This window comes from Hippopotamus amphibius, chromosome 2 (assembly GCF_030028045.1).
Source record: "Hippopotamus amphibius kiboko isolate mHipAmp2 chromosome 2, mHipAmp2.hap2, whole genome shotgun sequence".
In the NCBI taxonomy this organism is placed as follows: domain Eukaryota; kingdom Metazoa; phylum Chordata; class Mammalia; order Artiodactyla; family Hippopotamidae; genus Hippopotamus; species Hippopotamus amphibius.
Window position 1 is genome coordinate 158,393,006 of NC_080187.1, and position 14,739 is coordinate 158,407,744.

The window sequence follows — 14,739 nt, forward strand, 5'->3', positions numbered from 1 at the left end:
AAGGGAATTCTAGGTAGAAGACAGTATGGAGAAAGGTAAAGAGTACATGTAGGGATGATTAGTAGAACAATAAATTGGAAATGTATTGTGCAGCCAAAATTGTGGAGTCTCTTGAATGCCAAGCTGAGGACTGAGCAGCTGAGTCTTTATTTGGTAATTAATGGAATGTTATTGAAGAATTTTGGACAGAGGGGCAATTTTGAGTCCTAGATAATATAGTTGAATCTTAAGATTAGTTGGGAGCAGTGTGTAGGTTGAAACTGTATCTATTGAAGTAATCCAAGTGAGAGGCAAAGAAGAAAAGATGGTGAAAAGGAGTAGATTTGCACAATATTTCAAAAATGGAATCAGTGAGATTTGATGAGAAGTTGCAGGAAAGTAAAACTTACTCCAGGGCAAGACAGCTATATGCAGAATCTGAATTCTGACTGAATTCTGCGTTAGGGAGAGCAAACAGCTTATAAAGAACGTAATTGGGATGATTTGTGGAATTTGAATATGGACTGATACTAGTATAATCTTATTAAGTTTCTTGAGTGTGATAATGGTATTGTGGCTATGTGGGAGATTGTCCTCGATCTCGGAAGATATAGCCGGCAGTGTTTGGGGGTAAAACGTCCTGATGTCTTCAACTAGCAGAAATGATTCAACAGGAAGAAAAAGAAAAGGAAAAAAATATACAAACATAAAGAAAATGTGGCAAATGTTAATCAGTGATTTTAAGTTTAGAGTATGTGGGTGTTTGTTCATTCTCTGGGTTTGAATTTTTGAAAAATAAATAGTTGAGGGAGAACAAGGTAATATGGGATTTTGAGCTTGGGTAACTGAGGAGAACATGTGCAGGTAAGTGGGAGGGTGAAAAGAAAATTATTTTATTTTATTTTATTTATTTATTTTTGCTGCACCATGTGTCTTGTAGGATCTTAGTTCCCTGACCAGGAATTGAACCCTGGCCCTTGGCAGTGAGAGTGCAGAGTCCTAACCACTGGACAACCAGGGAGTAGCCGAAAATGTTTAATTTTAGACCTTGAGTTTGAGATATCATGTAGATGCCCAAATTGAGCAGATTGTTGAAAATTTGGGTTTGGTCATCAAGGCAAGGATTCATAGACAAGTGATACTTAAAGTCATCACAGTGGATGCTTGTCCAAGGAGAGAACAGAGAGGCAAAGGAAGGATGAGATAAAATCTTGAGGGAGTACAAGTGGTAGGAGTATTTTGTAAATAATCAGAGAAGTGGAAGGAAAATGAGAATAATACCATGTCCTAAATGATGAGGGAGGACTTTATAAAAGGAAGAATAAGGGAGTAACAAATACTGAGGTGCTGCAGACACTTGATTTGATGACTAGGAGGTTATCTATGGCCCTTGGTAAGCAGTTCTAATACAGTGGTTGAATAGAAGATAGATTGTAAGGAATTAGTAGTTGGTAAAGAAGTGGAGGTCATAAGTGTAAATGATTCCTTTGCAATTTTAGCCTGAGTGAATAGTAGGATGATTGTTATTAGAGTAAGGGCACAGAATTTATTTGTAGACCACGTGTAAGGAGCTAATGTGGGGGAGATACAAAAGAACAGTGTACAGATGTTTAAGATCCTCAGAAGGAGACAGTGTGATCATATGTGTTATATGGAGGTTAAGCATTGGTAAGGAGGCAGGCCATTTCTTTCTACAAAAGCAAAGGGTGAGAAGGGTGAAGACAGAGTAAGATTTTGAGGTGGAGAGAAAACTGATATTGGATAATAAGCCTGTTTCTTTTCAGTAATAGATTATTTGCTAAGAGTGAGAAGTGTTGAGGCTAAGGACTAGAAAATAGAAAAGATTAAAAACAGCTATAAGGAATATAAGAAAGCAACAGAGGATGAATAAAAGACTCTTACAGCAGTGGTAAGGGTCCATTTTATTTACTGACAGCTTCTTGAGCATGCTTCTCTAATATTCTCTAGCCATGCTTTGTGATTCAAGCATTGCATTGGGGCTAATTTAGGACTGCAGATAAGAAAGATGGACACAGCAAAGGGAGTAGAATCATTGAGAGCAATGTTAGCCAGCTAGCTGCGGGGTCCATGCTAGTTAGAAGAGAAAGGAAGCAATAATTGGAATTAAGGCCCCTTTCCTTTGAATATAGAAGTGCCTCAAAAGTTTGCCTTGAATTCTCTGCACTCACTGTTTCTCTGGGTGATTGTATCCACTCCTATGGCTTCAGCTTTCATTTGAGGCTAACTTGTAAATCTCCATCTTTGGTTTGGCTTCACAGTGACCTATAGACAGGAATTTCCATAACTGCCTGCTGCACAGCACTTGAGTTTCCTGTAGACATTTCATAAGCAGCATGCCCCAATTCGAACTCTTTCACACTATCTTATACTAACTGACTTTTCCTATTTTTACAGAGGGTCCCACCATTCTCTCAATTCCCAAGGCTTGGAACTGTAGTCATTTACATTTTCTCCTTCCTGCCCCTAATTATTGACTTATTATCCCTGTCCATTCCCTCCTTTCCTTGTCGCTGATCGAGGTCAAGCCCTTGTTACTATTCACATAGACTGTTGGAATTACCTGCTGTTGGTGCCTCAGCCTTTCTCTTCATTTTGGCACTGGCCAGAGTGGTCTTCCTAAAGCAGTTCAAAGTCAAAGCACTGTCTAGAATTCTTTTATAACTCCCTATTGAGTTACATATAAGCTCTGTATTGCTATTGAGGGTCCTTTATGGTATGCTCCAAATAGCTTGGTCCACTTCTAGCTACTATTTAGTTTTTTTAGCCAAATTGGACTTCTTACTCCACTCTGAATACACCGAGCATGTGACTTGTGCCTGTCACCACTTGTAACACATTATAGCCATCCTTCAAGGCTCAGTTCACAGTTTACTGACTCCATGGAACCTTTTTCTGTGATTGCATCACTGGATATTGTGTAATATTCCTGGCCCTTCACCTCCACCCCACCCCTCTTCTTTTTCCATCCATTTCTGATGGCACTTATTTCTCTCCTGTTAGATTATAAATTACTTGATGGTGATAACTGTGTCATTTTCATTTGTGAATTTCCACAGTACCTTAAACATAGCATATATTGACTATAATAAATCTGGAAAGGAGAACAGAGATTAGAGTATGGGAGATCTGTGGAGATGCTTTAGGAGTTAAGAAGCTTTCATAATATAGATAAATAAATTGAATTCATGGTCGAAAAGTCCTGAAAGGTGAGGAGGTTTTTATAGCAAGGAAAGGAACTTACTCTTGAAAGGCATTCAAAAGGTACATAACACATGTGAGAAAAATTTGTGCCCATATAATACATATACCTATAGACTCTCAACATCACCCCTCACCCTCTTCCATTTGTTGAGGGAACAAAAAGCCAAGTATTACTGTGATGTGGAAGTTTGGAGTACAGGATGTACCGTGAATCAGCCTTTCCTTTATACCTAACTCTAGTTAACTGAGTATTGGTTTTGGTTCTGAATCCCACAACTTAAGAGGAACTTATTTAAGAAAAGAAAATTGCAAGAATATAGAAAAGTAACACCAATAAATAGAGTTAATAGAAATGGCGAATAATCAGTATGAAGGGGTGGTTAAAGGATACTTTAAAGGAGTGCTCGTCAGGGGTCACATATCAAATGCTCCTAGGGCCCAGGTGAACAAATGAGTGGAGCTGGCTGCATATAAGGAAATCTGACACTCTCAGAGTCAAAAAGCAATACCTGGGGGCAGGGGGCTATGGCAGACTAGGGTTTGTGGGGAGGGTACACGAATCCTTTTCTAAAGGGGGCAGCTGTTCCTCCCCTCACCATTCACATAATTCAATTAACAAAATGTTGTGAGTTCACATTATGAAGACCAAATAAAACATCTCTCTTTGTGGCTGAACTTCTGCATTAAAAAACCATGGATAAGTTCATGGAAACAATGGCTTGTTCCTCGTTTTGGGGAGTTTAAATTATAACATAAAGATGTAGATAGAAGGCTTATAAAAGTAAAGAACTTGTTGAGCTGTTAAACATGGTGAGGCATTGTTCTGGGCTGGTAGGTGAAAACTCTGCAAGTTACTCTACTTCCCTATGCCTTTTTCTTCCTTGTCTGTTATAGAGTCTAATGACACATACTCGATATGCCCAGTATTACTCAGCAAATATTAATTATTAGTTTTCCTTGTTATCATTGGAAAAACAAGTCTCTCTAAAGATGTTTAAGGTAGGAAAGAAAACCTATTTTAAACTGAAATTTAATTATTACTGCCTGGAAGTAGGGGCATTAGAGGCATAAATAGGAGCCCTAACACTTAGGCCAGACCCTGAAGGATGGAGATTATTTCATTGGGTGAATATAATGAAGAAGGAAATCCCAGGCAGAGGAACAAACATGCATATGGTTTATCTGATTCATGCGTTCATTTATCCATCCACCCATTCATCTATTCAGTATTCAGTTTTGAAGGCCATCATCTTTGGAGAAACTTGTGTACTTACTTGTTATTAAATGAATTCTTTTTCTTGATTTGATAAAAAGCTAAGTATTTGCAGTTATTAGGTTAAATTATATCCTTATATTATATGGTAGTTTTAATTACATTGTTATCAGGTCTGTCTCTCCTTAGATTTTTTAGTTTTTTCCTGAAAGAGGCAGTTGAAGACAGTTTGGATTTCTTTTCATTATTTCATTTTCAAAAATATAATAATCTTTTCCAGAAATACATTTTTAGAATTTTTTAATTTTTAAAATTTTTTGGCCATGCCATGTAGCATGTGGGATCTTAGTTCCCCAACCAGGGATCAAACCCATGTCCCCTGCATGGGAAGCACGGAGTCTTAACCACTGGACCGCCAGGGAAGTCCCCCAGAAATGCAGTTGATTTGGCAAAATTTAGGAATTAGTTACAGTTACACCTTTTGGGGAAGCTGACATTTGATCCTGTCTTTTATGAGTAAATTCTTACAAAAACAAAACAAAAAACTCCTATAGAATTTTACTTAGACCATTTCTTTTTTTCAAATTGGTTCCAAACTATTTGAAAAATCTTTAATCTCTATTTAATTTGTTCATGTGTCTAAAACCAGTGAAATTTTAGTATGACATTTAAATCAGTATTTCACAGTCTTTATGTTTTGTTAAATTTGAAAACATCTCTTTCCTGTAATGCTGTTTGAAATGTCAAAATTAAATAAACATGATAACTAGAAGAAAGAAACCAAGAGCCCTGAGGTCTTTCTTGACCTATGATTTTTGTAAGAGAAATTATGTTAATATTTTTATAGATAATAATAGCTAGTAAGCTGAATCTGTACTATGTTTTAGGCATTATGCTAAGATTTTCATGCACTCATATTTGTTAAATCACTCCTGTGAGGTGGGTACTATTAATCCTGTTTTTCAGAAGAGGAAATTGAGGCTTATGTAAGTTAAGTAACTTACCCCAAATCACATAGCTAAACTGTAACAGGGTCTGGATTTGAACCTAGGTCATTCTTACCCCAGAATGTGAATTTTTAACCATTAAGCTAAAATGATGATTAAAATTTAGGGCGTTAACATGGTAGCCAAGCATTTTACTAAACATTGTGGAATTTAATACCTTAGTTTTCTTTTTGTCAGAAATCAAGTACCCAGCATAAGTATTATCCATGGATGGCCTGAAGAGGGCACCACTGCAACACTGCTTCTGTGACAGGGTGCTGGAGACAGACCTCTGTTGCTATAGTGCTTCATATACTAAATGATATAAAGCTTGGAACTTTTTACTTAATCCTGTATATATTTTAAAGACAAAAAGAATGCAGATGAAAAATTGAGATCAATCAATTGCAAATTTTTGATAAGATTGAGTTGAGCATTAGTATTTATCATTTCAAATAAGATCACAGTATATAAATTAGAAAATCTGTATATATTTTGTCTTGACTAGGAGAAATAGATCCAGGATTGGGTGAATTGAGGAAAATGTGTAAAATAGAAAAAATTCCGGTATAGTTACAAGAAGAAAAAAAACAAGAGCTACCAGTTTATTACTAGTTGCACATTTTTGAGAACTTTGCTTCTCTGTGTTAACTATGAATGCAGAATAAGAAAAGTATTTCAGTGTATGAAATAGTAGATTTTCTAAAGTAGATAATGTTGCATGCCTACCATGTGTGTTAGATATTGTTCTCTTTGCTTTACACAGTTTAACTTGTTTAATCATTATAACAACCATGTGAAATAGATTCTGTTATTATCTGTATTTTACAAATGAGGAAACTAAGACTCAGAGAGGTTAAGTAACTTCCTCAAAGTCACTCAGTAAGTGGCAGAACCAGGATTTGAGCTCAGGCAGTCTAGCTCCCAGCTCTAAGCTCTTAATTCCAGTGCTGTTGTCTCCCTTCATTATCAAGTTTTTCAAGTTTTTATAAATTCACATATGAAAACACATAATAAAAGTGATTTTCCTTTATTCAGGAGAGGTTATGGCGTGTCTGTGGCTGTGTGAGCCTAGAACCACAAGAGCTATAAATTCACATCTCACATTTGCTACTAATTTGCTGATAGCCTCTGAAAATTACTTAATTTCCTTGTTTTAGACATTTTATATATACTGATAAATAAGAAATTGGATACCAGGTGAAAAATTAAAAAATCCAGGTATAAAATATTCTAGAAAAAACTTCTTGCTATAATAAAATTTCATTATTAGTGGATTGGATTACTAAGGTCATTCCATCAACACAGTTTTTATTAAAATAGATGCTGGGAATTTTCCCTAGCTCTTAATTACTTAGAACCCACAGAAATCAATTAAAATGACTTGAATGAAAATATGTAAGTATAGTTTATTTGAAAAATGATGTAAATTCTCTTCCTTCCATCTGGCAGTTCTGCTAAAATGTGTAATTGGAATTTTATTTTAGTAAACAGGCAGCAATAAGGGAGTCTTATTTCTTAGTAGTGATAAAAGCACCAATACATTCAAGGCAAATTCACACTTTACTACTTTAAAGATGAAGTTGGGTATGGAGCTGTTCTAATGCCAGTTGGTAAACTGCAACCCAGATATGACTCTGATCACTTGGGTTTAGTGCAGACTCCAAAAGTTAAAGGACATGGTCCACAACAAGACTGCCCCTACTTCAGATGCCAGCTGAAAGTCAAATCCCGGGTTACCCACACTTCTGACCAACTGGCTACAAATCCGTGTTGGGGGGGGGTGGTGAGAAAGGGAAGGTGGGGGGGTGGGACGACTAGAGGGGTGAGTCCCCCTCCCCCCCAGGTTTAGTAATTCCCTAGAACAACTCACAGAACGCAGGGAAGCACTGTATTTATGATTACAGTTTTATTGTAAAAGTTACAAATTAGGTCCAGCTAAATGAAGAGACAGTGAGGTCTGGGAGGGTCCCAGATACAGCGCTTCTGTGTCGTTTTCCCATGGAATCAGTGTGTGCCACCCTCCCAGCACACTGATGTATTCCTCAAACTGGAAGCTCCGCTGGGCTTTGGTATCCAGTGGTTTGTTTTTTTTTTCTTTTTGCTTTTGTTTCTTTAGGCATGATTAATTGAATCTCTAACCCCCCCATCTCTTCCTCCCTGGAGGTCAGGCTCTCTTAAAGCCCATCCATCTACACGGTTGATCTTTCTGGTGACTGGTCTCTATCCTGAGTCATCTCATCTCATCTCATCTCATCACCTCATCTCATCTGATCTCATCTCATCTCATCTCGTAGCATAGACTCAGGTGTGATCTGAGGGACTCATGAATAACAGATGCTACTATCAGGAAAGTCCAAGAATGTAGTTTCCCTCTCAGGATTCTGGGACAAAGGCCAGCAGGTTCTTTATTATGCCGCAGGAGCATAGACATTATTCTGCTTTAAATGATTTCCTTGTCTGTTTTTTTACACATTTGCTTATACATTTTAAGGTATTGTCCTATAATTTAATTGTAGGAAATATCTTTCTTTTCCTCTAGGAGTCTGGAGCACCTATTCTCACAGATGACGTTAGCCTACAAGTGTTTATGGATCACTTAAAGAAGCTGGCTGTGTCAAGTGCTGCTTGATGTGCTAAACATACTGAGAACACTTAAGAAGATGAAATAATATTTCAGTTTCTTTTTTTCCCCTTTTTTCAGTTAATCCATGGAAACCAACAGAGAGATCTCTCTAGACTCTCTGTGTTAGTATGGTTTGAGACAACATATGGAAAAATGTTCATGTTTGTAGATTAAGCTAGAACATAAGAGCAATAAGAACAAATTTGTTTTGCCTGCCACAGTATTATAACTGGTTTTAGAAATTTGAGGCCTTTATAACTTAATTATGTTAAAAAGTAAAAATAAAGTCTGCCTTGTACTGCAGAGATATGACTCATTTGTATATTGCAGACAAAGTCAAAGTGGCACTGAATGTTCTTGACTTTTTGAAAACTTGTTTCTTAACTTTAACCAGGAAGTAAACAAAATCATCAACAATAATGATAAATGTGAACATTTTTGCCTATTCATTGAATATTTTTCTGTGATTTTCAGCACTTACATATACACTTTTTCTGTACTTACTCTGTTAAGGCAGATTTATTTTTATGATGATTTGTTTAGGAATTATATGACTTTATATATGGTAATTTTCATGAAGATAATTTAATGTTTTTGGTCATTTGAAAAAATAGTTTAGAAATGAAAGTTTTTTTGGGTAACAGTTCCACAATTGACAACATATATGAAATTCCCACAAAGTACTCAACTATGTAATTAAACATGTTAATTTTTTTTATAAAGGGAGATAGAAAATAAACAGTTTGTCACAGTGCATTTTAGAAAAGCTTTGCAGTAAAAGGACTGTTGTAACTTCTAAACCAAATTTGGTATTCACTGCATGGTTTTGTTGTTCCCCTTTGTTTTTCTGAGGTAAATTTTACATTATATACTTCAGTATTTTAAACTATTTCGGGAGTTTACACACTACTTTTGGTTTTTGCTTCCATTTTGTGAACTTTATTAAGTTGTAGTTCTTATTGAAACAGTATTATCTAATATTTTGTTGGATTTTATCATGTGGTGATGCTCAGCTCTGTTTTGATTTATTCATTAGTAGCATTCACTTTTACCTTTTAAAGTTTACTTGTAGCAAACGTTTACATTGCTAAAGCCAGATATGTTTGACAATGAAATTTACATCAAGTACTGCAAATAAAAGGTGGTGCTATGATATGGGCTCAGAAGGACAGTGTGATGATTGTATTTGCATGAACACAATCATTTGATGGTAAAACAGAAACTTAAAAAAATTGTTTATATGTTATATTCAGTTAGAGTAAATAAATTGCTCTGTTCCATTTTATTTGAATTGAACTATGCTAGGTCTAAATACCAATAAAATATACCTTTTCTCTGTTTTCCTGCTAATTTTGAAACCTAGTAAGCCTGAAAAGCCTAATGTAAAATTAAAGCATTTATAAAACCTGCTATTAGTGGATTAAAAAGCTATTCATTTAAAAAAGTAACAGCTTTATTGAGGTTTAATTCACATATCACACAATTCACCCATTTGAACTGTAAAGCTCAGTGGTTTTTAGAATATTTATGGAGTTGTGTAGCCATAACCACAATCAATGTTAGAGCATTTTCATCTCCCAAATAGTTATTTGTTTTTGCTATAAGTAACTGAGGAAAGTCCCTGTGATGATGATACATGTTTACTTTGCCTGGCCCCTTAACTTACATCCTTTAAGAATGTGTTGTTGTTTCTTCTCTTGAGTGATGAGTTGCTACTGACTCCTAAACTGTCCTCTACTTCTAAATCAGTTACAGCTGCAGGTGCTAAAGTACCTCTGTATTTAAGGGCTAAGGATGAACAAATATGCCGTCATACCCTTTCGGCTTACCTTTTGAAAGAAATCACCTTGGATCATTTTTTTGTATAATTTAGCTCTTACTACATTGCTAGCTATTTAAATAGACTTGAAGGAAGAAATGTTTAACCCTTTTAATGAGTGGATGATGAATATTTGCTAAATCCCAAGCAGCACTGAGAAGCTTTTGTGTGTCCAGAACTATTTGGGAATTCATTCTTGAACCTACTTCCTTATCTCTAAAAATGACTTAAGATCTCGCTTATGCACACTTATATTTTGTTGTAACAGAATAAATTTATCTTTTTATTGGCTTCTGTTCCAAAAGTGATGTGATATTTTCTCTATCCAGTTCTCCACTTGATAAACTTCCCTCTCATGTTCCCTAGCCCAGGCTGCATCTAAAGAATGTGCTTGTTGTCCAGTCCAGGCCAGAAAGCAAGGAATCATTTTCAACTCTTACTCTCCTCAGCACCTTTAGTAACCAAATTATTCCAATTCTACCTCTCTAATGTTTCCCTAATCTGTTTACTGTTCTCCATCTTACTGCTGTTCTACCTTCATCATATCTCACCTGGTTTGGTGAAATAGGTTTCAAACCAGTCTGCTCTCCTCAGTCTCTTTTTCTTCATCTCTCGCTTCAATTCACTGAGACACAGATATGATTATGTCATTCCCTCTGCCCTCATAATAAAATCCAAACACTTTGACCTGGTAACATTGTATACTATACATGAAATCCATAGCTCTCCCCTAGAAAAAGTAGAAAGGATGCAATTGAAAAAGTAGTGCCTGAAGAGTGGTCTCTACTTCTGCCTAAGCATTAGTCTTAGGTGTGGTATTTGGGATCAACAATAGTGACAAGAGCAAATACATTATCGGCTGTTACAGATTAAATGCCGTGGCTTATTGCACTTGGTTTAAAAAAAATGAACATATTTTTTCAGTTATTTCTTAAACAATACTGACAAATTAGGATTTTCTAATGTCTATCTTTATATTTTAATTTATATTTTCCCTGTTTCCGATGTTCGTGCATGCATCGTGTATTGATTTGTATTCATCTTGAGCATTTTACCAAGTAATTCTAGAGATATTTTTCTCATTTGTTTTTTAATATTTACTTTATGAAATTAACACATTCTCCTTTTTTATGTTCATTCTACCTTCTTTGTTTAATACATTGAAACAAAAGCTGGTCTAAGTTTAATATATTATCTGGTGACTATAATAATACGTATGCAATACCAAGTATGTAATAGTGAAGTTACATTATTAAATCAGATTTTTTTCCTCCTCCGTCCCTATCTATGGCTTATACTGAAATAAAGCCCAATTATTTGGGTTGAGGATGTGATACTGGAAAATTGAGGATTTTTTTTCCTTAAGTAAACATAGAAAAAAAATATAGTAATACATCTAAAGCATGTGGAAGATGGATAGAAATATTAACTTTAGGTTTTGTTAGACCAACATAAAATTAGCTATGTATTTTTAAAAGTTAAGGGTAACAGAGATAAAACCAGGATACGTACTTTTTAAACCAAAATGTGTAACTTCCAAACCAGTAGAGGAAAAGAAGCAATAAAAGTAATTTGATCAATCAAAAGAAGGCAGGAAAGATTAAGAAGGCAGCATGGCAAATGGGAAAGCATGGTAAACACAAAAAGGAAGAAATTATGGATTAATACTTTTTAGTGTATTTTATGAAAATGGAAAAATATTTATTGGTCTTTCACTGTCATCAACAATAACATTACATGTACTGTTTTTGAATTTTCCACAAGTATGTCCTAAGACTTTGTAAAAATTGGTCTTTTCATGTACCCATGCTCTGCAGAGTATAACCAGGTTGGTTATTCTTTGTTCATAGTTGGTTGAAGAACACTTTTTATTAATTTAAGAAAAAAAATTTTTTTTTCATTTAAAGAGACATACATGAATAGGAAAAAGTTTGATAGAGATTGAGAAAAATTCCATTTCATAGTAAATTCCTAAATTCTTAAAACTGTGTAGGATTTATTTTAGTGGCTTTCAAAAAGCTTCTTGGTCTAAAGAATTCCATTTAAATATATAAGTGAGAAAACTCAAGATAAATTCCTATTACATTTGGTAAAAGCCCTCTAAATTTTTTCTTCTTTTGCAGTAATGAGAGCAAATGGCTCAGTGCTGGTGAACATTGACAATATTTGATCCATTTGTTAAGAACAAATGCCCATTTACGGTGAAAATGATCAAGGCATTTGAACATTGCTGTTTTAATTTCTTCTGACCATTTAAGACCAACATCTTTTTGTTGCTTTCCTGGCATTCTTTGAATTTGATTATTCATTGTAAATGCCTGTCTTACATTTTGTCATTTCATAGCTAGTAGTCTCTACAATTGCTTTTTGAGGAAAAATTTTAAAACAATGTTTTGCTGTACATTGTTCAATTCTGTTTAGACTGCAACTATTTTGATTTCTGATCAACCTTATCTAAAACTTTACACCAAGAAAATTTCTAAATTGTGTGACTAATATAGTGATTTATTTTCTTGGTTAGTCCTTTACTTTCAAAAAAATAGTTTAAAAAGACAATATTAATTGTAAAGATACTAAAACCAGTAAAATTTCCATATACACACTAAAATTTGCACTTACAAAAAAAATTACCCCTCGGAGTTCACACTGTTTCACTGTTTTAAAATTTAATCACAAACAAAAACTCCAAGTGGTCATATAGATTGAAAAAATTGGTTCTTCATCTTTGTAATTATTGTGCTGGTATTGTTTATTTGAATGTACTGTTTAAACACCAGGATATTTGGAATCATGGGTATTGAAGAAATGATTCAAAATGATTTGAAATGATTCAAAAAATCTTAGTAACTTAACCTTCCAAATGCAAGTGTGTCTGTGTGTGTTGGGACTGGATTGTATGGGAGGTCTCTGAATTAAGTTCCATAAATATTGTAGAACACAATATTTATGAAAGGGTAAGTAGTAACAGTGTACTAATCAGAAGGTTACACACATATTATTAAAACTCAGCGGTAGCCATAGCAATTGTATAGATTGTAGACCAATAAAAATTGTTTTAGATTGGAGTATTTATCACTGACATTATTTGGAATTGCTGGTGTATGATGATAAAACTCAAACCTAGTGCTCTGTCCTTGTTACACTATTGTCCTTGGAAACTAAACAATCAAGTTTGATTTACTAATGAATTATATAAGAAATTTCAATGAAAATGGTAAAATATTTAGAATTGAGCAATAAAAGTACTCTATCAAAACTTGTGGTATGGGAAAAAGGATTGTTAGAGGAATGGATATTGTTTTAAATGCAAGTGGAGAAAAAAGATTGAAAATAAATGAACTTTGTATTCAACTCGAGAAAATGAAAAAGAACAACAAATCTAAGGAAGGAAGGGAAAAGGAAATAATAATGTTAAGATAAGAATTTTAATGAAATAGAAAACAAAATAAATGGAGATGTTTCATAAAACCAAAAAGATAATAGTTTTGAAAGTCTTAAACCCATTTCTTAAGCAAAGAAGGAAATTAAGTATCAGCTCATCTTCTGAATAATTTTTTAACGGAAGTCTTGAATAATTATTCAAAAATTTTTTGTCCAGGCCAATTAAGCATAATTGTTTAGTAGTTTATTTAGTTGTTTAAAATTTATACTCCAATGAATTTCAAGGAAAACTTGATGTTAAAATCATATACTTACTACTTATTCATGTAGAAGTAGTTATGAAGTTGAGAAGTTGTGGAATTTTGTAGTTAAAAGAGTCCATTGAGGTCATTAAGTCCTATCTCCTTATCTAATTCGAGAATTTCCTCACATATCCCTGATAGTTGATCATCTAAACTCTGTAAAACACTTACAGTGACAAGTAAGACAAGAGCTGTAAACTGCTGAATGCTACAAGTGACTTACACTTTTAGAGAAAAGATAGTGTTAGTGAATTGGGAAGGATTAATATGTGACATACCAAAATAAGCCTTGACCAGAATTTGATGGCAAATATTTAAATTTGTTTTACAAAACACAACCTGAGGACTATAACCATTGACTTACGAAGCCATCTGGCACTCTGATATTGTCATTAAAAGAGAGTAGGGGCAGCCCATAATGCAGGAAGTGTGTACCAGTTTAGAAATATGCTTCCCAAGCAGACCATCATGCACCCACTTTCCAACAGAGAACTATGTGTTTCTCAAATGCAATAACCGGAGTACATATTTAGGTAGAGAAAAGGGCATTATGAGTCTGGTGGTGTGAATCTGTTTCCTAGGGGAAATGTGGCCTGGTCTGCTGGAAAAAATTCTATTTTCTGATCTGCGTCACGATCTTGCTCAGCTGCCCTAACAGGGTGGAGCAGCCACAGAACGATCCTATGTATGCATTTAACCTGTTCTGAGGATTGCACTGTTTGTTTTGGTAAAACAGGGAAATCCATAAAATCAACAATTTTTGTAAGGGTTAGAAATTTTTCTAAGAATAACAAATCTGCAGATGACTTAGGAGTTACAGTAAAGATGTCATTTGAAGTGATAAGTGTATGGATTAAAGAACCTCCAATGAGGAAGGATCACATTTCACTAGATTTAGTGATTTAGGGCTGATAGTTTCTGTCTTCAAGGCAATTTAAAAATAACTTGAACTGCAGAGGTTTAAAAATTAATCTTTGTAAAATCCTTGTGAGAAGCTGATAGGTCAAGTATTTTGCGTGTTTGAAAAAATTCAATAGAGATGAGAGAATCACAGCGCAGTGCTTCTCAAACTTGACCAGGCATAGGAATCACCTAGTAATGATAAAATGCAGATTTTGAAGTAGGTTTGAAATTGAGTCTGAAATTCCGCATTTCTAACAAGCTCCCAGATGACACTGCTGCTTTCTGGACCACAATTTAAATAGCACGTT

At 34.7% G+C, this 14,739-nt stretch overlaps 1 protein-coding gene across 1 annotated transcript in view; it reads left to right on the forward strand.

Annotated features, from left to right (window-relative positions):
* Positions 1–9,364, forward strand: part of SEC23A (SEC23 homolog A, COPII coat complex component) — a 60,067-nt gene extending 50,703 nt beyond the window's left edge. The window contains exon 20 of the mRNA XM_057722519.1: positions 7,943–9,364. Coding sequence (XP_057578502.1) covers positions 7,943–8,032 — 90 coding nt within the window. The 3' untranslated portion in view covers positions 8,033–9,364. The remainder of the gene's footprint in view (positions 1–7,942) is intronic.
* The last annotated feature ends 5,375 nt before the right edge of the window (positions 9,365–14,739 follow it).